Source organism: Mandrillus leucophaeus, unplaced genomic scaffold (genome assembly GCF_000951045.1).
Source record: "Mandrillus leucophaeus isolate KB7577 unplaced genomic scaffold, Mleu.le_1.0 Scaffold276, whole genome shotgun sequence".
Lineage (NCBI taxonomy): Eukaryota > Metazoa > Chordata > Mammalia > Primates > Cercopithecidae > Mandrillus > Mandrillus leucophaeus.
The window spans coordinates 113,617-139,476 of record NW_012102876.1 but is presented as its reverse complement, the minus strand read 5'-3'; the positions used below and the strand labels follow the sequence as shown (position 1 = coordinate 139,476).

The 25,860-nt window shown below is 35.8% G+C and overlaps 1 protein-coding gene across 1 annotated transcript in view; it reads left to right on the top strand.

The window, feature by feature from the left end:
• The window catches only part of FOLH1B (folate hydrolase 1B), a 66,829-nt gene that overhangs the window by 11,506 nt on the left and 29,463 nt on the right, over positions 1-25,860 (top strand). The window contains exons 4-9 of the mRNA XM_011984892.1: positions 6,366-6,467; positions 12,496-12,621; positions 13,410-13,596; positions 16,054-16,147; positions 23,820-23,918; positions 25,109-25,266. Of these exons, the coding sequence (XP_011840282.1) occupies positions 6,366-6,467; positions 12,496-12,621; positions 13,410-13,596; positions 16,054-16,147; positions 23,820-23,918; positions 25,109-25,266 (766 nt within the window). The remainder of the gene's footprint in view (positions 1-6,365; positions 6,468-12,495; positions 12,622-13,409; positions 13,597-16,053; positions 16,148-23,819; positions 23,919-25,108; positions 25,267-25,860) is intronic.

Sequence of the window (25,860 nt, the reverse complement as noted above, 5' to 3'; positions counted from 1 at the left end):
GCCCGTCTCGGCCTCCCAAAGTGCTGGGATTACAGGCTTGAGCCACCGCGCCCGGCCAATTTTTTGTATTTTTAGTAGAAACGGGGTTTCACCGTGTTAGCCAGGATGGTCTCGATCTCCTGACCTCGTCATTTGCCCGCCTTGGCCTCCCGAAGTGCTGGGATTACAGGTGTGAGCCAGTGCTCCCAGCCAAATATGATTAGTATTTTGTGGATCCTACCAGAATTTTTTATTTTTTATTTTATTTTATTTATTTATTTATTTACTTATTGAGACGCTGTCTCGCTTTGTCGTCCAGGCTGGAGTGCAGTGGCGCGATCTCGGCTCACTGTAAGCTCCGCTTCCCGAGTTCACGCCATTCTCCTGCCTCAGCCTCCCCAGTAGCTGGGACTATAGGCGCCCGCCACCGCGCCTGGCTAATTTTTTTGTATTTTTCGTAGAGACGGGGCTTCACCGTGTTAGCCAGGATGGTCTCGATCTCCTGACCTCGTGATCTGCCCGCCTCGGCCTCCCCAGAAATATTTTTAATGTATACAGAGACATTGTTTCACCTTTGATTATGCAGAAATAACATACCATAAAGATTGAACTATGTATTGACTTTATGTCACAAAATGTAAACAGAAATCGTAAACTAATATTGTTTTAGTTATACTCAGAATATATAATTTGAGGCTACTAGTACATTTTGAAAAGTAAAAAATACTGTAAGACTGAAATATAATCTATCTTTGATAAAGTCAGCCAAAAAGTCATTTTCTTGACATTAAAAACCTTTTCTTGTTAGAATAGCTCATAAACTTGCTTTAAAATTCAGTGTGGCATAGCGGTGCTGCAAAATTGATTACCATAAAGGCAAATCAAGTGAGACAAGTTTGAATATTCCCTTGCCTGAAAGACCTGCTTATATAACGACTTTGTTCCTTTTTTGATTTTTATTGCACCTCAGCATAATTTTTCTTTTAATCTTACCTAGTGATTCAGATGAGTTCATATGTGAATCACAGAAAAAACATGGGAAATTCAGAAGATGTGGGGATTTGGCAAGTAGTAGTTGATATGGTTTCATTGTAGCTTCTATCAGTCGCAGAAAAGGGAAATAACTACTGCTCTAGTTAGTACAATGTAAAATCTGCCCAGATCCATTCCTCATCTCCAAATCCCTCCCATTTGTATTACTGCACTGAGCAAGACCTATACAGTATAATGTTGAAAAGAAGTTTTGATACCAGATATCCTTAACTTTCTTCTGGTCTTGAAGGAAATACCTTTAATTCTTTTTCACCATTAATTATGATATTTACTGTTTTATTTTTCTGGTTATCTTAATGTACATCCTTTCCACATATACTAAAATTTTTTGCTATATGGATTTATATTAAACACATTTTTCTTTGAGATCAGCATGCAATTTTTCTTTCTGGATCTGAAGATCACATTCAGTGATATTCTAATGTTAGAATAATCTTACATTTTTTGAACTTGTAATATTAGCATTAGAGTTTTAAATTCATATATTGATATATATTCTGTTTATACTCATAGCATGTTTAGTCTGTGTGTTTGCAATCTGTTTGTTGAGCTATAATTTCAATATTATGCTTGCCTTCTAAAATGAGTTGGGCTTTTAATATCTTCTGAAATAGGTTTTGTTGTAATTAAATTATCTTTTCCTTTAACCTTTCCAACTCAAGGAAAACCAGTTGGCCTTGACTCTATTGTGGAAAAATTTAAACTACTGGTTTAATTTCTTTATTGGTTGTTATATGACTATTTTATGTTATATAATAATTTTTATTTGTTAAATGGCTTTATTGTTTGTCATGATAATTTTATGTCATATAACAATTTTTATTGTTTGATATATGACTTTATTGTTATATGGCTAGACAACTATACTTTTTTTTTTTTTTTGGACTGAATCTCACTCTATCACCCAGGCTGGAGTGTAATGGCATGGTCTTGGCTCACTGCAATCTCTGCCTCCCCAGTTCAAGCGATTCTCCTGCCTCAGCCTCCCGAGTAGCTGGGACTACAGGCACGTGCCACCACACCAGGCAAATTTTTATATTATTAGTCGAGACATGAGTTCACTATGTTGGCCAGGCTGGTCTTGAACTCCTGACCTCATAATCCACCTGCCTTGGCCTCCCAAAGTTCTGGGATTACAGGCGTGAGCCCCCGTGCCTGGCTGATTTTCTAAAAAATGTATTCTTATTTCAGTTTTTGTAAGTTTTATTTAAAATGCATTTTCCATTTTATGTAAGCTTTCACATTTATAGTATAGTTGTTCCTGGTATTTTCTTATCTTTTTTAATCTGTTCAGCATCTGTAGATGTGCCTCTTTTTGATAATTGATATTATTTATTTGTACTTTTGCTATATTATTTTCTTATTGCTCCTGAGAGGGATATGTCGAATTTACTAGTGTATCCAAAGAATAAAATTTGGCTTTGGCAATCTTTTCTCATCTATCTTTGCTTTATATTTTATTAATTCTGTTCTTGTTTTATAATTACCTCTTTTATCTTCTTTGTGTTTACGTTGCTGTTCTTTGTAAAATCCTCAATAGAATGCTTAATTTACTGATGTTGAGTCTCTTCATTTCTAATATGAGTATGTAGAGCCATAAATTTTCCCTTTATCTTCCCTTTCCACTTCAACTACATCTCATAAATTTGGATTAGGAGTAGTTTAGTTATGATTAGCATCTAAATATTTTTTAATTTCTGTATTTTCTTCTTTGATCCTGGAACTATTTACAAGTCTTTTTTTTTAAATTCTGAATGTAAACATTGTTCTTGTTGTTTGTTTGATCTGATCTCTAAATTGAATATATTGAGATCAAATAATGTGGTTTGTAGGACACTAATCCTTTGACAATTGTTGAGGCTTCCTTTGGAGCCTAACGTGCTCAATTTTTATAAATGTTCTGTGTTTCTTTGGGAAAAACATGTAATTTGATGGTTGTTTGGGGTAATATTTTATATTTGTACATTAGTTTGAGTTTGTTTATTATTTGGCTGAAATCTCCATTATCCTTAACATGCTCTCATTTTGTCTGCTTCCTTTATTAATTAGAAATAAATGTTAAATTATCTCACCTCACTATAGTGGTGTCTATGTTATATTATATATATAATTTATAATTTCATAAATTTATGTTATCTATAATTTGGGGACCTATTGTCATATGTAAACAAAATTAGAATTGTTGATGAAATGACAGACTTACACTTATGTAGTAGCCTTCCTTATCTCTTTGTAATGTTATTTGACTTTGCCTTAAAATTTTTTTTAAAGCTAATATTTGTTTGGTATTTCTTTTTCAGTTTTGTTACTTTTAAACTTGCCTAGGTTTATTTCACTCCTTGTCAACTGGTACACAGCTAATTTTATTTAGTCCTTGTCAACTGGTACACAGCTAATTTTATTTAGTCTGACATACTATGCTTTTTAATTATTCTTTTTTCCATTTTCATTTTTTATAATTCTGATATACAATATTTAGGTCACTTTTACCTTCCTCTAGTATGAATTTTACTCTTCCTTTTTTCCCCTAAAGTTTTGGTGTCATAATTCAATCAATGTTTCTACAATATATAAACCTTAGAATACTTTCACTTTCGTTATATATTACCAATTTATATGCATAATTTTAATTCAATCTTGTTTCATAAACTTGAAAAATATGTTTGTTATTATGATAGTAATACATTATTATCATATACAGTCCTCATTTAATTTTTACCACACATTTGCAATATCTTTCCTTTCTGATTCTCTTGCATCATTTTAGAGATTCTTTTAGCGGCTTCATTTGTTGTATGGTATTGTTTTGTTTATTGAACAATATTGTTTACAAATGTTCTTTGTTTTAAGTGAACACCTGTCGACCCAAAACTGTTAAAATTTGGTGGAAAAATGTGTTTTTCGTATTCATTCTCAAAGGAAGAATGATTTTGTAGGACACAAATTTGCAGTTTGACAGTAATTGTTGCTCAAAACCAGGGAGACAATATTCTACTGAATTATGGATTCCATTGCTACTGTTTTTTTTGTTTGTTTGTTTTTTTGTTTTTCTTTTTGAGGCGGAGTCTCTCTCTGTCACCCAAGCTGGAATGAAGTGGTGTAATCTCTGCTAACTGCAACCTCTGCCTCCCAGGTTCAAGCGATTCTCCTGCCTCAGCTTCCCAAGTAGCTGGGACTAAAGGTGTGTGCCACCACACCTCGCTAATTTTTGCATTTTTGGAGAGGAGGTTTTGGTAGAGAGGAAGTTTTGCTCTGGAACTCCTGACCTCAAGTGATCTACCTGCCTCGGCCTCCAAAAAGCGTTGGCATTACAAGCATGAGCTACCGCACCTGGCCTTAACTTTTTTTTTTTTTTTTTGAGACGAAGTTTCGCTCTTGTTGCCCAGGCTGGACTGCAGTGGCGTGATCTTGGCTCACTGCAACCTCCACCTCCCAGGTTCAAGTGATTCTCCTGCCTCAGCCACGCAAGTATCTGGGACTACAGGTGCACCATGTCCCGCTAATATTGCAATTTTAGTAGAGACAGGGTTTCTCCAGGTTGGCCAGGCTGGTCTTGAACTCCCGACCTCAGGAGATTCACCTGCCTTGGCCTCCCAAAGTGCCGATGTTACAGGCATGAGCCACCGTGCCCAGCCTGGCTTTAATTTTTATTTAAATTTTAGTTCAATATCATGTGTATGATACATACCATAAATACAGTCTTTGCAGCTGTAATTTTACTCTGTTCTTTCTGTTGGCTCTTTTCCATAGTACTTCGGAGGTGTTTGGTGATTTTGTGGCTCTGAGTTCTTCTCCCTTAGAATTTGGGAATTCTTTAAAGCTAAGTTGAAGACTGATTCCTCCTGATCATTTCTCTTAGGCCCCAGGGAGCACTACAAACCTGGCACTGCTTTAAAATAAATATTTTAGCTTGAGGCATACTGTATAAATAGTGAATGGAAATTTGCAGGATTATGAATTATCTGGAACCCTTTTTTCCTGCTTTACCTTAAGCCATTACTTTCCATGGAGCAAGTTTATTTTGAATTTATCCTTAACCCTGAAGGATTTTATTATTATTATTATTATTATTATTATTATTATTTTGTCACCCAGGCTGGAGTGCAGTGGCGGCAATCTCCGCTCACTGCAAACTTGCCTCGCAGGTTCAAGTGATTCTCCTGTCTCAGCCTCCTGAGTAGCTGGGATTACAGGCACATGCCACCACGCCCGGCTAATTTTGTATTTTTAGTAGAGATGGGGTTTCACCATGTTGGTCAGGCTGGTCTCAAGCTCCTGACCTTGTGATCCGCCCACCTTGGGCTCCCAGTCTCCCAAAGTGCTGGAATTACAGGCGTGAGCCACCGCGCCTGGCCAGGATATTGTTGTACTTAGACCAGCTTTATGCACAGTCTTCTGCTAGATTCCATTATGTGAACCAGTTTTAGACTAACTCCTGAATCCTTTTCATGGGGCCATAGGCTTTGATAGATCCACCTAAGGCAAAGCCAACTTCCATGCTGCCTCTGAGGATTCTTGCTTTCATTGTATTTTTTTGCTTCTGAATATTCCTTACTATTTTTTCAAATTTAATTATAAACTTAAAAAGACATGTATTTGGTTCAGTGTTTTTCATTCTTTTCAGTACATATGCTGTTCAGAGAATCTAGATATGGCCAGTTGTGGATTCCCCAATCATGTACTTTTTTTAAGTAAATTTAATATTTACTCTGTTCCTAGGTAATTATCTAAGCACTATTATAATGAGTGAGATTACCAAACAAAGTTACTTTGTATTTGGGGATTAAAATTTTTCTCCAAAATCAAAAGCTAGTCCTTACAAGTTCTCTCAAGAAATTCATGAGGTTAATTTACTTCTAACCTTCTGTGAAGCAGCTACATATTTAGGCTTTTATTTACACTAGCTTGGTATGTATGCCACTTACAAAAAATCAATTTCTAATTCTTCCTTCTATCAGTATACAGGTTACAGTACACAATATTCCTTTCGGAAGAGTATCTTTTTACCTCTTCTGAGCTTTTCTTTCTATAGTACTTACTTATTTTATGATTGTTGTTTTTTGTTTGGTTGATTTTTAGTTATTGGTGGGGGTTTTTAGCTTTGTTTCCTTGAATAGATCTTACCATTTTGAGGACAAAGTCTGTGATTTATTCATCTCATGAATTCCTCACAACTTCTAGCACAGTGCTGGGTATCTGATATTATCATCAAAATCCTGAAGGATTCATTCACCCTCTACTGACATAAAAGATAATATGCATTTGTTTATGTTTGATTATAGTAATCAAACTTTAACTGATTTACTTTTGATTATAATATTTTGTTTCTTTAGATTTTCAACACATCATTATTTGAACCACCTCCTGCAGGATATGAAAATGTTTCGGATATTGTACCACCTTTCAGTGCTTTCTCTCCTCAAGGAATGCCAGAGGTAAAAACACAGTGCAATAAAATAAAAATGACAAAAAGAAGCCTTCCTTCACTTCATACATTCAGCCAATAATTAAAGGGTCATAAAGGGACTTTTGATGTAATCCAATTAATTTTTTCCACATTTAAGTAATGAGAATGTCTTAGTAAGAAGGAGGAATATTGATTATATTTTATTCATAGTATTTTTAAAGATACAATTTACTGCAATGAGATGCACAAATCCCAAATGCACATTTATTGATTTTTGACAAATGCCTACATCTGGATGATCCACACCCCATCAATGTACAGAATATTACTTTTACATCAGAAAATTCCCTTATGCTTCTTCTTAATCAGCTCTACACACCCCAGAGGATATCTTTCTTTGACATTTTTGCCACCATAAATTAGTTTTGCCCATCTAATTTTTCATTTTTTTGTTCAGTCTATCTGTGTTTTCCTTTGTTGAAACGAGATTCTTAATTTTGATATTGTAAAATTATTTTCCTTATGTTTTTGCACTTTGGGCTTTCTTTATTAATATTCTCCTTCTTTATTATTTACAGTGATATAACTGCATCACTTATGTATACCAAAAATTAACAATAATGTTTTATTTAAAAATAGTATTAATATTACCAGATTGAAGCTAAACAGAAATGACCAAATAGTATATGATAGCAGAAAGTATAATGAATCAATTTAATTTAAAATAGCTAAAAAATATAAATTATACTTTAAAAATCTTAAATGAATGTGATCTCTTGAAGAAGTTGAAGTGTGAAGTGTGAAATTGAAGAACACTAAAATGTATTGAGCAGTGAAAAGATTATGTATAAAAAAACAGGTTGACCGGGTGCGGAGGCAGGCGGATCACCTGAGGTCAGGAGTTTGAGATCAGCCTGGCCAACATGGTGAAACCCCATCTCTATGAAAGATACAAAAAAAAATTAGCCAGATGCAGTGGCACACACCTGTAGTCCCAGCTACTCCGGAGGCTGAGACAGGAGAATGGCGTGAACCCGGGAGGCGGAGTTTGCAGTGAGCCGAGATGGCGCCACTGGATTCCAGCCTGGGCGACAGAGGGAGACTCCGTCTCAGAAAAACAAAACAAAACAAAACAAAAAACAGTTAAACCGTTTATGTTTCTAGATGAGAAAACATCATGTTATAGGGAGAAGATTACACCTAAATTAGTGGGTAGGTTTACTACATACCCAATTAAAATCTTCCAAATAATTTTTGGACTTTGACATTACTATTAATCATAAGAAAGAGTTATAAAGATCATTGTCTCTTATTTCCTTCAAATAGACTTAAAATCTTCCAGGTCAATGGCTGAATAGAAAGAGCACACATGTTGTATGGGTTTGCTGTTTATGTTCAAATATCAGATGAGTTTGCTGATTGGTGTTCCTCACTGGATCATCTGTAACCCAGTGGAGTGTTAATTCTTTCAAAACTATGTGTGTCCATATGTGTATTTAAAACATTTCACGGGCCAGGCGGCGGTGGCTCACACCTGCAATCCCAGCGCTCTGGGAGGCTGAGGCGGGCGGATCACGAAGTCAGTAGCGAGACCATTCTGGCTAACACGGTGAAACCCTGTCTCTACTAAAAATACAAAAAAGTTAGCCAGGCGTGGTGGCGGGCACCTGTAGTCCCAGCTACTCGGGAGGCTGAGGCAGGGGAATGGCGTGAACTCGGGAGGTGGAGCTTGCAGTGGGCCGAGATCGCAACTCCTGGCCTCAGGTGATCCGCCTGCCTCCGCATCAGGCCCACCTGTTTTTTTATACATAATCTTTTCACTGCTCAATACATTTCAGTGTTCTTCAGTTTCACACTTCACACTTCAAGTTTTTCAATAGATAACAGTCATTTAAGATTTTTAAAGTACATTTCACATTTTTTAGCTATTTTAAATTATTATTTAAATTTATGCACTTCAGCCTGGGCAACAGAGCTAGACTCCGTTTCAAAAAAAAAAAAAAAAATCACGATTTCACTATCAGTAATCTTTGAATTTACGTCTGAATCCTGTGGAATAGGAAATATGGGACTCTGCTTTATGATGTTTAAAATTAGCAATTTGCAGTGTTGATAAAATATAGCCTATTCTAGTGGTTCTCAAGCTTTAGTGTCTGTCACAATAATCTGAATGGCTTGTAAAACACAGATTTTGGTTTCCACTTCCTAAGTTTAGTGGGGTGGAGCCTTAGAGTTTGTGCTTGTAACAAGTGTGATATTGTTTCTGAGGGTTCAAGGACCATCTTTCAGAATCACTGGTTTTGCCTCCCAATTCTATCTTTATAAATAAGAGTTAGGGAGATGGAAGCTTAAGGAAACAAAGAAAATTCCAGGCTAAGAGTGCAAGATTCTATTTATTCACAGTCATAGAACAATGGATGGTACAGTGTAAACTGTACAAGAAGGTCTTTGTCTAAAAACAAAGCTCTTTTCTAACTCACAGTGACAACTTGCATTTGAGAAGTGCTGAGAGGGAATATCTGTCACACTTGTTTTCATTTTCAAAGTTTACTCTCATTTTTAAGCTAATATCTTTTTCAGCTTTCTCTCCCTCACTATTTGTTTTGTGAGGATTGCTGATATATCAAAGGACAGCCATATTTAGAGACATTTAAATGTATAGTCTCCTCAAAGTTATATTAAGGATAAATTTCATGTAGGATACTTACACTAAAAAAATTATTTTGCTGAAATAAAATTGGTTAATGACTTTGTAGCCACAGTTAAAATAGAATAAGAATGTGCTCCAGAGAGGGCTAACAATGATAAACAGAAATATAGTGTGATTAATAGTGCATTATGTTACATTGGTCTTAGGAAGAAATACAAGAGCTAAATGTAATCCTTTTACATTTAGGCAAAGATTCAAATGTCAGTTTCCCAATTAGATTCACATTTTATTTAATATTACACCCACTTAAGCTCCAGTTCACCATTTGTATACTCTATTTAAATGCTTTTTATTTTTTCTATACTACTTATCACCTTTTAATATAATGTATGCTTTGCTTACTTATTAAATTTAATGCTCATTATTGTATTGTCCCATCCACGTTACAGGAAATCCCCAACTTAAGATGGCTACTTAAAATTTTTTGACTTTATGATGGTGCAATAGCCATACTCATTCAATCCACTTCTCAGCTTACCATGAGGTTATGTCGATAAACCCATTATAAATTGAAGATATCCTAAGTCAAAAACACACTTTAGACATATAATTATTTTCAACTTAGGTGAGTTTAATAAGACTTAATCCCATTGTGACTGAAGGACGACTTGCGGTGTAAGTTCCTTCAAGGGCAGAGATTTGTTGCATTACTTAGGGCACTGCCTAACACATGATAGATCTTCACCAATTTGTGAAATGAATCCTAGAATCAGCTTGGAGACAATTCTATTTTAATATCTCATATATATTTGTTGTGTACATGCTATGAAAAGTGTAGTCAAAACGGGAAACAATAGCCAAAATAAAATGATAGGATTTTGGAAATCATCTGGGACAGGGCTTTCAAATTGGGCTGTGTAAAGACTTTCCAAAGGCAAGCATGACAAGGTTTTAAAGAGATCAGTTTCCAGATCATCAATTACCCTGTGTACTTTTTCATGGTATTGAAAGCTAGCCTGTCATGTGGTCCTGCTCCCTATTTACAAGCATTTTCATCTTATTTTACAAATGAAAAACATCTCCCACCCATTCTAAGTCAATATGAAGCATTTCTCTGTGTTGTAAAAATCTTTGGGGCTCAAAAAAAAGAGACAATTAGAAATATTGTTTTCAATGTTAAGATAACGAATGATTCTAACAGCTGGGTAACAAATTCTTAGCAATTCAAAGTTTACAATTGAGCAAAATTAAAGGTAAACTCAATTGAGTTTCCAGCTAATATCATTAAAATACACTTGTATGAAAGATCAATTTGTGATTTTCAGATTATAACTTGAAAGAAGTTTAAATAAGTTAGTGACAATTCCATAACAAATCTTTCATTCCTATCCAAGTTTTCTCAGAACTTACTGTAAAAACAATAAATGTAAATTGAACTGTTGTTGCTGATCCATCTCATTCTAGCAATAATTTGTTCACTTACTGTACAAATGTGTTAAGATAATGCTTCACTGTCCCACTCATTGCATTAAGATATATTTCTAATCAAGTATTATGGTTATGCATTATTTATAAGAATTGCAATGATGTTGTTAGATTTAATTTGATACTAGTAGTAATTACAATTATAACTTTATCTTTTTTTTTTTTTTTTTTTTTTTTTGAGACCAAGTCTTTCTCTGTCACCCAGGCTGGAGTGCATTAGTATGATCTCAGCTAACTGCAACCTCCACCTCCCGTGTTCAAGCAATTCTCGTGACTCAGCCCCCAAGTAGCTGGGATTACAGGCGCTTGCCACCACGCCCAGCTGCTTTTTATGTTTTTAGTAGAGATGGGTTTTCACTATGTTCGCCAGGCTGGTCTTGAACTCCCAACCTCAAGTGATCTGCCCACCCCAGCCTCCTAAAGTGCTGGGATTACAGGCATGAGCCACCATGCCTGGCCTATAATTATAACTTACTCCTGAAGCTATTTCTTAACACAATCTGTCACAAAAATAAATACTTCTTTTAAAAAATTGACTTATATAGATATACTGATTCAAGGAAATTTGACAGTGATTAATAAAAGACTTTCAAGCATACCCACATTTAAGGTAATAGATTCTGGAATGAAATTTAGAATGCTAGTTGATAATTATGGAGTGTTCTCTTTGGGATCAACATCTGTGAGAAGGAGAGCTGAATTAGGCAGAGGGAGAAGTCACCCTGCAATGCCAGCTCAAGGATAGCCTTGGCTAAGCCTATAAGGAGGTCTGGAATAGTTTCTCAGAATTGTCCTATGTTAGACTGAGATGTCCAGGTCTCTGTACCCTCACGTCAATCAGTCACTGAATGTGTGGCATTCTAGGAAGGGACATGACCTTGAGCAAGGGGGCTGTCTATAGCTGAGGCAATCCTTGAAGGGGCTGACAGATGAAGGTTGTCTGCAGAGAGCCTTCCCTGCAGCTGGAGCAAAAAGTCCCTCATTGACCATGAACCTGACAGCTCATCCTAGTGCCCAGTACAAATATATTTTACTTTACAGTAAAATTCTGTGGAGGAAGGTGGACAATATACAAGTTCAAGAAAAAAAAAGAGATGACAAAATTTGGACTGTAAAGAAGAACATATTCATGTATTTTTTAAAATTGATGATGTTGAATAGTAAATAAATATAGTTTTTAAATTCCTTTGGATTGATATAAAAGTTATATACAATTTCATCTAAAAATGTTAATATTTATAGTAAGCCAGATATTGCATGCTTTGCAGCTACTTAAAGGTATGATAAAACATTTAAAATTTTAGATGAAGGGGTACATTGCCAACATTAATTTAGGGAACAGGTGAGCAAAAAAAGCTTGGAAGGTCACTGATTTAATCTAGCAGATCATTTAGCAAATGAGAATATTGAGACTCAAATATGATATAAGATTTGCACATCATCACATTAATGATTGAAATTAGACCTGTAAACCAGTGATGTTACCTGTCTATTTATCTTTACTTGGTAGTTGTTAAGAACCATTGAACTGCTCCCTGTGAACACACTCTGAAGAAAGGAAAGATCTCATTAAGGGCTTCTTAGCCTAGGGTATCTGGACCCCTTCATGTTGCGTGCCGCAATATGTATATGTATAATACTTTTCTGTGGGAGAGTGCTTCTGTAGCTTCAGCTTCATAGCCACTAAATGTGGGACAAATACAAACAAATATTACTTAATTCATATGCTTCTAGCCCATCTAATTCCATTCTCAATTTAAATTCATTTTTCCCTTGAATCTCTTCTTCGGAGCTCATACATTTCTGACCCTCTCGTGTGCTCTAACCTCCTCCTTCTTTCAAAAATGTCCAACAGTCCCCATGCAGAAAAACCTCCTTGTTTTACATCTGACTTACATGAAGTCATTCCTGATCTCAACAGGGCGATCTAGTGTATGTTAACTATGCACGAACTGAAGACTTCTTTAAATTGGAACGGGACATGAAAATCAATTGCTCTGGGAAAATTGTAATTGCCAGATATGGGAAAGTTTTCAGAGGAAATAAGGTAAAAAATCATCTTTTTTTCCTCTCCCTCATAGTGGGTTTTACATGTGTAGAATCATTTTCTTAAAACTTTATGAATACGATGATTTTCTTGTATTCTGTGATGTGCCCATGTTACAGAAAGGTCGGCATAAAGCTTACATTTACTAGGTTATATCCCAGGGTTACATTTGATCATTGGAATTTGGCCAGTGCAGATGGTTAGGGTGAACAGAACAAATTTTTCTGTTCTGGCTTACAGGTTATGCCTGTGGCCTAAAGAAACATGCACTGGGTTTATTATTAAGTTTCAGTATTTTTGTTTTAAATATTTTCTACAAAAATATTTACTAAATTAAATTGTAGTATGAATTGTTATAAATAATGAGGGAAAACAGTTTACACATAGCAAATTTAAATATTACTCTCATTTTATTAGTTAATAAATATATTTTTCTTTTTAGTGGGAAATTAACTTTTAAAAAATTCCCTTTTGACTATAGAACAAATAGGAATTTGGCCTGTGGGATCTACTTGCTTATTATACTTCTAAGCTAGAGGAAGGAAAAAGCAAATACTCACTACCACTAATAAGAACATTACCAAATCTGACGCTCTGAGGATTTCTGGAGCTTATAGTAGCAAAAAGAAAAGGGAAATTCTCTCTGAGATATCCTTTGTTGTAGGCCTAATGACAAAAGTTTGAAGATAAAGTTCTACTACTTATTTAAGTGTAATATTGAAAACTGATGTTACCGAATCTGGAACAACCAGTTTAAAATAAGGAAAGAAAGACACTGTGTTTTCTAGGTTAAAAATGCCCAGCTGGCAGGGGCCAAAGGAGTCATTCTCTACTCAGACCCTGCTGACTACTTTGCTCCTGGGGTGAAATCTTATCCAGATGGATGGAATCTTCCTGGAGGTGGTGTCCAGCGTGGAAATATCCTAAATCTGAATGGTGCAGGAGACCCTCTCACACCAGGTTACCCAGCAAATGGTGAGTGATCAATCCTTGAATATAACAGGAAACTTAACATTTGACAGAGACTTTATTATAGAATTTCCTTTGGCACAATGGACTAAGCATGCCTTTTTTTTATTCTCTTTGCATTTAAGAATGAAAGAATTTTGAGCTCTAAAATGATTGGTTCAGGTCCCTTACCCCGTTATTTGGAAACTTGGGCCTGGTGGGTTTTCGAATTCAGACTTTTTCAGATATTTAAAAAACATTATGGTGTTACACATATACCATAACTTGCATAACAGTGATGTAGGGGCCTGGGACAGAATATGAGGAAAAAGCATATAAATATTTTTGCTGCAGAGTGTATGAATACTTACACTAAGTAGTAAGTGGGGGGCGGGGAATAAGGAATATAAACAGGCTTATGTCTGCTCAAGTTGAATTTTGCTTTCAAATGAGTTCAGCTCAGATCAGATTTTGCTGTTAAATAAATTCCCCCCAGATTTACAAATTTCACAGTGTTTTTGGATTTCACAGTTGTGGGTAAGGGACAGGAGAGCAGAAGTTCCATAAACTTGTTAAATGGCCAATTTAGGATATAGAGCCCAGGAAATGCATATTGCTTCATTGCTATAAGATAACAGAGATAATTTTAAAAGAGTATTTCCTAAATGGCAGCATTTTACTTGCATTAACAACCCTAAAGCTAGGGGATGTTATTATCTCTTATTTGACAGGGGAGGAAAGTGAGACTAGAAGTCAGCCCAAGATCACCCCTCCTCTAAATGAGCAGTTGGATTCAAATTCAGACAGTCTGGCTCAGAGTCCACATACTAGTCCTATGCTGAAAGGCTCCCCTGTAAAACATTAACAAAGGGAGCTGATTTATTTTGAATGTGCTCGACTATTTGATGATGTTTACAAAAATCTGTGATCATTAAGTTTGTGTGGTTTAAAGCTAACTAAATTTTTAAAACTTGTGTGAAATACTTTGCCAAGTTATCTGTGACGTTTACATCTTCATCTGGTTTTACTCTTAAATCATAGACTCCTGTAAAGATTATATATATATATATATTTTTGGCTTTGTAAATCTTAGAATGTAATATATTGTAAGAATTTTTTTTCTTTTTTAAAAAATGATACATATTACCCTATAGCAAAATTACATAAATATACCTGAACTTTATTTACTCCACCTTTTTATTTCCAAGTTTTAAAAAATGCAGCTTAGCCTAAGCTTTATTAGTTATGCAAAGTCAAAATAATGAAAATAAAATGAGATTAACTGGAATGTTTCTGTTGATTTTCTTCAGATTTGAATGATAGTATTTTAGGGGGAAAATTATGTTATTTCTATGAGACTAATGTTTATTGAATTATTTTTTTGTGCCCTATACATTTTTATTTTCCTTCTAATTTTACTTTTTATTATGACATAATTCTAACATATATGAAAGTAGAGACAGTTATCAACATGTTGTCAATCTTGTTTTATTTATCATTCCAATTTTTTGCTATTATTCTAGAGAATTTGAAAACAAATCCCACACAACATATTATTATGTCATTTTATGCACAAAAAGAATACGGATTTGCAGTTACCTAAGTTTCATATTAGATTGTTTTAAAAACACACAGAAAAAAAAAATGGAAAAACAGCTCTAATTTTTCTTACATCTGAAGAAATGATAGAATGTGTGTGCTTATTTTGAGGTAGAGTTTACATGCAATGAAATACATAGATCTTAAGAGTTCAGTTCAATAAATTTTGCAAATTGCATGTGTTTATGTCACTAAAAATAGGATATAACAGCATTTCCATCACTCTGGAAAGTTCTTTTGTACCCCTTTCTGGTCAATTTTCTCTGTGTCCCCTAGAAGCAATCACTTTCTAATATCTAGCATCGTGTATTAGTTTGCCTGGGTTTGAACTTCAAGTAAATAGAATCAAACAGTAGATTTTTTTTTTAAAGCTTTGTTTATTTCAGTGTAGTAATTTGAGATTTTCCATCACATTGTATGTATTTGTTTTTTTCTTTCGATGATTGAGTAGCATTCCATTGTGGGATTATACTATGGATTTTTTATTCATTCTTCTGTTAGAAACCTGGACTTTGTCTAATATTTGGCTAATATAAATGTGACTGTTATGAACAATTTTGTACGCGTCTTCTTGTGGGCATGTGCTCATCTTTCTAGAGTAAATACTCAGGAGTGGAATTGCTGTGCCATAGTGTACATTTCTGCTTGACATTGCTTTTCAAAAGAGTTATCTTAAGTGATTGTATAATTTTAGACTAGACTCACACAAGCAATGTATGGGGATTTCAGTTGCTCCGCATTCTCGCTAACATTTGAACTGTTAATCTGTTTTACTTTAACAATTCTAGCAAATGTGACATTAGAATGTATTTAATGTGATTTACAGAGAACCATTTGAATGAAACTGAGTTTTTACTGGAAATATGGCAAATTTTTTTTTCTCAGAATATGCTTATAGGCGTGGAATTGCAGAGGCTGTTGGTCTTCCAAGTATTCCCGTTCATCCAATTGGATACTATGATGCACAGAAGCTCCTAGAGTAAGTTCGTAAGAAACAATGGATGGCTGTTTGGGTAATTTTCATTATTGATAGTTTTCAAATGTTAGCCTTTTATCTCCATTTTTTAGTACTTAAATTTTCCAACATAGGTGCTCCTTGTAATTTTATCACTATAAAATAGAGTAGTGGTTCTGTTCTGGAATTTAGTATGTACGTGAGTATCTAGTGTATGACAGCCATGAAAATGAGCCTTTCAGATATGTAACTGCAGGGAGCCTAATTGATCAATTGCTCCAGATGCTGTGCTTTAAAACCCCACTCTATTTGTGTCAAGACCATGCTTCCTGTAGTTCTTCTCAGGCAATGACTGAGTGTGGCAAGGATACTTCTACAGGCCTGCTTCTGGAAGGCATGGGACTCCTCTGATGCAAAAGTTTAACCCAGGGACTCCCTGATAGCCTGGCTCAAATAGATGCTGCACCCAACACTCCTCTTTCTTTTCCTCCTCCCTTTTTCCTTTATTCAATATTAGACCTACCTTGCAGTCTAAGGATTTTCTCAGGGTTTCCTAGCTCTCTCCTCATTTTCCACACATGCTTTTCCCTAGTAAATCTCTTACTCATGTGTTCCTCTGACTAAGTCTGAGAGGACCCAGAATTACACACTATGAGAGCCACTTCCATTTTGTTTATATCTCTATTCTTCTTCTCCTTCTGCTTTCATTATCGAAATTTTCTGCTTTCATTATCAAAACTTTCCCAGATTTGTTCCACTTAACCTGGCATTGGAACTGTTTCCTCTTTCCTGTGCTTCTTTCTCCCATTGCCATGTCCTTTTTTTTTTTTTTTTTTTTTTTTTTTGAGACAGAGTCTCACTCTGTTGCCCAGGCTGGAGTACAGTGGTACGATCTTGGCTCACTGCAACCCCCACCTCCTGGGTTCAAGCAATTCTCCTGCCTCAGCCTCCTGAGTAGCTGGGATTACAGGCGCCCACCACTATGCCCGACTGATTTTTGTATTTTTAGTAGAGATGGGGTTTCACCATGCTGGTCAGGCTGGTCTTGAACTGCTGATCTCAGGTGATCCGCCCACCGCAGCCTCCCAAAGTACTGGGATTACAGGCATGAGTCACCGTGCCCAGCCAGCATTATTCTTTAGAGGTGAGAGAACACTGGCTTTCCTAAAAGTGAAATTGATAGATACCAAAGCATCTGGCCAGTTAGTCCCTTTTCTTCTTTGAGTTCAAGCATTTCTTAATCATTTTATTCCAATATTTATGAGGAAGCACTTTTTGACCTAGGACAAGGCACTCAGTTTCAGAGGTGAGGAGCCAGACATCTGGGGAGTAGGATGCATCTGTTCAATTTAAGGGCAGATTGAGAAAGCACCCTGGTCTTTCTTCCTTGGGGCTATAAACTTTACTACATTGTTTAAGATTCAGGACACAGGCACAACTTTTGATAGCACCATAGACTATGCATTTGCCTAAAAATATGTACAAATAAAGACTAAGTATTCATGATATTTAAAAGATAAAACTCATTTTAGCATTACTTGTAATAGTGGAAAACTGTAGACAACACAGATCTTCAACAATTGATATGTACTCAAATATTAATGACTATGATAGTAAATGAAGTGATTAAAAGATATTATATGTTGTACCAGAATAATTAATAATATAGAAAAATGCTTATGATATACTATTGAGTGAAGAAAAGTAAATTTCAAAACTATATATATCTATATATATATATATATATATAGTATTATCGCAGTTATATAAAAATTTAAAACATGGGGCTGGGCGCTGTGGCTCATGCTTGTAATCCCAGCACTTTGGGAGGCCGAGGCGAGTGGATCATGAGGTGAAGAGATGGAGACCATCCTGGCCAACATGGTGAAACCCCGTCTGTACTAAAAATACAAAACTTAGCTGGGCATGGTGGTGATTGCCTGTAGCCCCAGCTACTCGGGAGGCTGAGGCAGGAGAATCGCTTGAACCTCGGAGGCAGAGGTTGCAGTGAGCCGAGATCACGCCACTGCATTCCAGCCTGGGAAACAGAGTGAGACTCAGTCTCAAAAAAAAACAAAAAAAGTAAAACATGAACCTGTATTATCTTTGTAATTAGAAAAAAAGGATGCATAATATCATGGAATTAGATGTGAGATTTATTTAAATGTTTTCAATTTGGTCTGGTTTACTAGGTCAATATCAGCTGTGCTCTGATTGTGTAATGGAATTACCTGATTGAAAAATGACAAATGTAATTCATCTGACATTACTGTGTCAGCCTCTGTAAGCCATTTTACAAATACAATCACCGTTAATAACATAACTTTCATGGAAAAGTGCATTTTACATTCAAAATTTCATAATTAAAAACAGGCATTTCTATTTATCCACTTTCTAAGCCATAATGAAATAGTCCATATAAGTGTAATTTAGTTTTTAAAAATTGTTTAAAAGAACATATGGTTTGCTTATGAATTTCACTGTGAAAATTTACTCTCTTTGCACATGTGCCTTGGGAGTGTGCCAACCTACTCAACTCTCAGGTTCTCTCAAGTGGGTAGCAGTTTAGCATTGTGCATTAAATAGAAAAGACAGTGTTTTACAAATGGAATATATCATGAAATAAAAGTTTATTAATACACATGTGAGAAAACGAGGAGAGATATAAAGTTATATAACGGTCCAAGAATGCTGAGAACTTAAATAAAAAATTGATGAAATGTGAGTGATGGTAAAAACTTTATATTGACTTGAATGGGAGAGAAAGGAGACACCATGTATGTTTTTTCCTATTTTTCTTTACATATATACTGAACACAGTGTGATTATGCGGTTTTAATTTGTCTTCTAGAGTAACTTCTAGGATGATAATTATAGTGCCAACAGTAACAGTAATAGCAGGTATCCTGCATGGAATGCTAATTATGCTTTAGCACTTACTGTTGTACTAAATGCTTTACATACATCTCCTTAATTAACCTATAAAACAACCATATGAGTTAGTATTGTGATACTCATTTTAACCAATGTTCAGAGAGTAAGTGAGAGAGCCGGAACCCAAATTCATGTCTGATGCAAAAGATACTTTGGTAAACACTATTTACTCTCTACTCAACTAAACAAGCATTTAGTAGCCACCTCTATTGATTATAGTGTTGTCTCATTCTTATGTCTCTGCTCAGGAGACCTTTAATGTCTTCTCACAGCCCACTCACTCAAGGAACATTTATAGAATGACTTTTATATTTCAGCCACTGCAGTAAAGGTAAGAATTAGGTAAAGATAGTAGTAATATACTCTCCTGTATTCTTGATTTTAGTAATTACAGTCTTCCCTTTTTAACTTGGTCAGTCTAACTAATGGTTTGCTAATTTTGTTGATCTGTTTTTAATTTTTTATTATTATACTTTAAGTTCTAGGGTACATGTGCACAATGTGCAGGTTTGTTACATATGTATACATGTGCCATGTTGGTGTGCTGCACCCATTAACTCATCATTTACATTAGGTATATCTCCTAATGCTATCCCTCCCCCCACCCCCCTCCTCACAATAGGCCCCGGTGTGTGATGTTCCCCTTCCTGTGTTCAATTCCCACCTATGAGTGAGAACATACGGTATTTGGTTTTCTGTTCTTGGGATAGTTTGCTGAGAATGATGGTTTCCAGCTGCATCCATGTCCCTACAAAGGACACAAACTCATCCTTTTTTATGGCTGCATAGTATTCCATGGTGTATATGTGCCACATTTTCTTAATCCAGTCTGTCACTGATGGACATTTGGGTTGATTCCAAGTCTTTGCTATTGTGAATAGCGCTGCAATAAACATACGTGTGCATGTGTCTTTATAGCAGCATGACTTATAATCCTTTGGGTATATCCCCAGTTATGGTATGGCTGGGTCAAATGATATTTCTAGTTCTAGATCCTTGAGGAATCGCCACACTGTTTTGCACAATGGTTGAACTAGTTTACAGTCCCACCAACAGTGTAAAAGTGTTCCTATTTCTCCACATCCTCTCCAGCACCTGTTGTTTCCTGATTTTTTAATGATTGCCATTCTAACTGGTGTGAGATGGTATCTCATTGTAGTTTTGATTTGCATTTCTCTGATGGCCAGTGATGATGAGCATTTTTTCATGTGTCTGTTGCCTGCATAAATGTCTTCTTTTGAGAAGTGTCTGTTCATATCCTTTGCCCACTTTTTGATGGGGTTGTTTTTTTCTTGTAAATTTGTTTGAGTTCTTTGTAGGTTCTGGATATTAGCCCTTTGTCAGATGAGTAGATTGCAAACATTTTCTCCCATTCAGTAAGTTGCCTGTTCACTTTGATGGTAGTTTCTTTTGCTATGCAGAAGCTCTTTAGTTTAATGAGATCCCATTTGTCAATTTTGGCTTTTGTTGCCGTTGCTTTTGGTGTTTTAGACATGAAGTCCTTGCCCATGCCTATGTCCTGAATACCTAGGTTTTCTTCTAGGGTTTTTATGGTATTAGGTCTAACATTTAAGTCTCTAATCCATCTTTTTAAAGAATCACCCTTTGTTTCATTGATTTTCTCTATTCTCTATTTTATTATTTCTCTTTCAATCTTTGTAATTTTCTTTCTTATGCTTTCTGAGTTTAGTTTAGTTTTCTTTGTCCAGTTTATTAAGGTGAAAGCTTAGCTTACTGATTTGAGATCGTTCTATATAAGTGTTTACAGCTATGCATTTTCCTTTAAGCACTGCTTTTGCTGCATCTCATAAGTATTGGTACATTGTGTCTTCATTTTCATTCATCTCAAAGCATTTTTAAATTGTATTTCAGAGAATTTTTCTTTGACCCATTGGTTATTTAGGAGTTAGTTGTTTAATTTCCATGTATTTGTGAATTTCCTAAATTTACTTTTGTTATTGATTGCTAAATTCCTTTTATTGTGGTTGGATTAGTAAAAGAAGTATATGAGTAATAAAATGATTGTATAATTTCAACCTTTTAAATTTATCCAGACTCATTTTACAGCCATGATTTATTATGAAAAGTGCTCCATGTGCACTTGAGTTACACTGTTTTTCAATTTCTTTCTCAAGGAAAGTTAGCCATTTTATATCCCAGCCAGAATAGTCATCACGCCTTACACTTGCTCTTTGCTTGCCCGCCTCTGTGCCTGGAATGCTCTTCACCCTCATTTTTTCATGCCCAGCCCTTATTCATCCTTTAAAATCCAGATCAAGTGAAACCTTCTTTAGAAAGTAATTCCTGATCTCACAAGCTGAATCAAGCTTTCTTTTGTCCACATTTTTTAGAACTTTACCTTTGATCTGTCATGTTCTGTTTTATATTATGATTGGTTTTATATGTATTTTTTTCTGAGTGATTTATAAACTCTTTGGTGGAAAGACTGAGTCTTCTATATATTTATATTTTTTAGTGAATAAAACACAGTGCCTTAACATAGTAGACAACAAATCTTCTCCAAATGGTCAAAATTGATATACTACAAGATACAGAATTATAAACTCAATACTGTCTATACATTAATTACTGGGCATCTACAGTCTACCAAATATGTTCAGAGACATTTTCCAACGTTTATTTGTACTTTCTAATATTTTTGTGGTTTGAAATTTTAATATTCAACTTTTAAATATTTGTGGAATTTATTTTTTATTTATAAAGTGAGAAAAGGACCTAAAGAGATTTATACCTCAGTAACATTTTTCAACTGAAACTTCTATTCTCCACGTATGTGTATTATTTTTTTCATTGGTATATTAGATTCTTATATATAACTATTATTATGTTCTCTTCTAGTCATTTGTTTACCTCTCCTTGTGGGGACACTACAATCATGGCTTTATATTATATTGTTTTATGGGAATATGGACTATTAATTTTTATTTTGAAAAGGAAATACATTTACAAAGTTCACAATTCAAAGGGATTTATAGTAAAGTTTTCCTCTCATCCATTTACACCCCCAAAGCAACTGATGTTATTAGTTTATAGTATATTAGCATAGCTCTCTGCTGCAGAGAGAGGTCCTGGAAAAAAGTGTGTTGCTGGTCCACTGCAAAATGCAGAGGGTTTTATAGATGAGATGGTGAAGAGGTGATGTCTGATTTATATAAGTCATGGAAAAACTGGTTAGACCAGGTGTGCCATTTGCATAGGGTGTGAATTTCTGGTAGCCCCACCCTAATCTTTTATTATTCAGGTAAGCTTTCTGCCTGAGCTGCGCCATGTTGCTCATTTCTCTGTTACTGTGCATGTGGTAACAAAAACAGGGAAGATGGACCCTCCATATGTACATGCCTGGCCCCCAGGTAATAGCCTTTTTTTTTTTTTTTTTTTTTTTAGATAGAATTTTGCTCTTGTTGCCCAGGCTGGAGTGCAATGACATCATCTCGCCTCACCACAGTCTCTGCCTCCCGGGTTCAAGTGATTCTCCTGCCTCAGCCTCCTGAGTAGTTGGGATTACAGGCTTGTGCCGCCACCACACCCAGCTAATTTTTTTTTTTTTTAGTAGAGACGGGGTTTCTCCATGTTGGTCAGGCTGATCTCGAACTCCCGACCTCAGGTGATCCGCCCTCCTCGGCCTCCCAAAGTGCTGGGATTACAAGCATGAGCCACCGCGCCTAACCGCAGGTAGCCCTTTTCTATTGGCACAGCTGCCAGCATTCCCCTGCACTTTTCAGCTTGTTAATCTATGTTTGCAGCTACATTTTTCAGGCTGCTTTTTGTTAGAAAAAATAGTAATAATTTCTTGGGCTACTTTTTGTTAGAAGGGAAGCTCTGCCAAGGACTCTGTTGCCCCTATTGTCTGGAATATTCATTTAACGGGAACAAAATGCCCGTGGTAGGCCCAAAGAAGTCTGTTTTTGCCTTACAGCTGAATTTTTATAAAAATGTAGTTACGATTAAGGTAGAGATTATTCAGTTTGAACAGTCTTTTAAGTTTGTCTGGAAACACATTCGTCTCTCAGTAGCTATTTAGTAAAAGTATATTGTTTTACATGCCCCAATCAAGAATAAGTTAATCCATCATCTCAATACAGTAAAGGCAGATATGCTGAAGTGAAACTACAAGAACCCCACCATTTCATAAACATTACCATGTTTTCTTTCTCAGTCACCTGCTGAAAGATAACCAGGGACCGTGGCATGTACTGAGTGGTCTGCCTGAATCTTTATTTCTGAATTTTAAAAAATAGCGTTGAAGTTTTTAGGGGCTTCTGAAATGAAATCCTTTCAAAAGAAAGGATCCTCCTGTCTTCTTAGTAGATGTGTATGAAAGTACTTTGTAAAAAATAACTATATACCAGTAAGACAAATAACAATGGAAAATTTCAGAGAGTTAGACATCAAGCTCTTTCTTCAGCACATGCTCTGGAAAGCACTTTTAGATTTACTACTAGATACTGGTAACACAGATCAAATTCTTATCAATAATTTGAATCTTAATTAAACCATTTACTAGTTGCATGACTTTGGGCATGTTATCTAATCTCTAAGCCTCCTGTGCCCCATCTGTGAAGTGGAGGAAGCAATTCCTCAGAATTGTGGTAAGGTTTAAATGACATATTATATTCAAAGCACTTTGTACTCATTAAAGATATTATGAGCAGATTCTCAATAAAGTGAATCCATTAACATTTTAATGTGTTACTTCAGGGGTTTTTTTTGTGGCTAATCCCGTTTTTTTTGTGTCCAACAGAAAAATGGGTGGCTCAGCATCACCAGATAGCAGCTGGAGAGGAAGTCTCAAAGTGCCCTACAATGTTGGACCTGGCTTTACTGGAAACTTTTCTACACAGTTAAGAGACAATTTTAATTTTAACTCTTTTAAGGGGGAGCCTTAAAGAAAAAAATACTAGGCCGGGCGCGGTGGCTCACGCCTGTAATATGAGCACTTTGGGAGGCCGAGGTGGGAGGATCACGAGGTCAGGAGATTGAGACTATCCTGGCTAACACGGTGAAACCCCTTCTCTACTAAAAATAGAAAAAAATAGCCAGGCGTGGTGGCGGGCGCCTGTAGTCCCAGCTACTCGGGAGGCTAAGGCAGGAGAATGGCGCTAACCCGGGAGGTGGAGCTTGCAGTGAGCTGAGATCCCGCCATTGCACTCCAGCCTGGGTGACAGAGCCAGACTCCATCTCAAGAAAAAAAAGAAAAGAAAAAATACTATAGAGGATGACAGAAAAAGTAAAATTTATGTAATACCAGCAGGAAACAAAACTGCAATTTAGAACCAGTGTAATTTTTGCCTGTGAACAATTAGACATCTTTAAACAAGATTGAAGATTTAAAAATTATGGGTGTTGTTGGAACTCAGAAAATAGATAACCCAAAGTATGGTGTTCTGGCATGCTGAGCACTTTGAACTAAAGGATAAAAGTCCTTAGATGCAGCTTCAGAATCAATAGTTCTGACCTCCAACTTCACCCTACAAGAGCAGAGTGGAAGTTTCTCTCTGAAGTTCCCTTATCTGAAGCTCCTGTAGAAGGAAGACAATGACTTTCTTTCCCCTCCCTGAAATTTTATTGACCAGGGAAGATTGAACTCATATAATAGGAAGGAAGACTGAGGCATATCACTTTACACAGGCCTTGTCACAAGCTGTTGACTGTTCTCTAGTTCCATTCAAGTTCCAAAGAGAATTATTTACAAACTATTGCCTGCTCTTCGGGTCCATTTAACTCTCTTGAAAACCGTTTACCACCCCTCAAAACCACCTGCAGTCCCCCACTTCCCCCTCCCCTGTGAAGTGGGTGCCAGTTAAACTTCAGCCATTTGGCCTTTGTTTGAGTCTCACATTTTGTTTGGCTCCTGTATACACTGGTGTGTTAATAAGTTTGTATCTTTTTCTCCTGTTAATCGATTTTCAGTTTATTTGACCAGATTTGAACCTTCAAAGGCAGAGGGGAAAATTCCCTTAACCCTTATAGTGTTAATCTGTTAACCAGTTTCGTTTTTTTTTTAAAGATTGTCTTTTATCTTTGCATTAGAAAAGTCAAGATGCACATCCACTCTACCAGTGAAGTGACAAGAATTTACAATGTGATAGGTACTCTCAGAGGAGCAGTGGAACCAGGTAAAGGAATCATTTGCTTAGCAAATATTGATCAAGTAACTGTTATGTGCTGGATACTGCCAACCTCTGGGAGTGCAAAGTGAATCAAAACAAACAAACAAACGAACAAAGAAAACCAGTGGAACTCACCTAAAAACAAAATAAATAAATATGAAATAATTTTGTATTGTGGTACAGGTGGTGAAGAAAAGTGAATGTTTAGTGCTAGGCTGGGCAGATGACCAAGGCGAATGATAAATTGTGCAGGCCTCAATTAAAGGATCAAGGGAAGCAGGGTAGGGAAAGATGCGTTTTTTTCTGAGTTTTCTGAATTTTTTTTTTTTTTACTATATATTTTGCATAGGGAAATATCTTCATGATAACTATAAACATCTATATAAAATATCACACTCTTAGAAAATTAAGATAATCTTGTATTCATGAATCCTTTACATAGTTTTATTTTCCACAACTAAAGCCACTGATAAAATATATGGACATATGATTTCCATAGAAGTTCGGATGATCTACTAATTAATACATTTTATACATAGTCTTAGTTCATGAAGCCACAGTTTCTTATGAACTATTTGGTTCCATATTTCTTACCAAAACAGATACTATTAAATGTATATGGGCGCCTGTAGTCCCAACTACTCGGGAGGCTGAGGCAGGAGAATGGCGTGA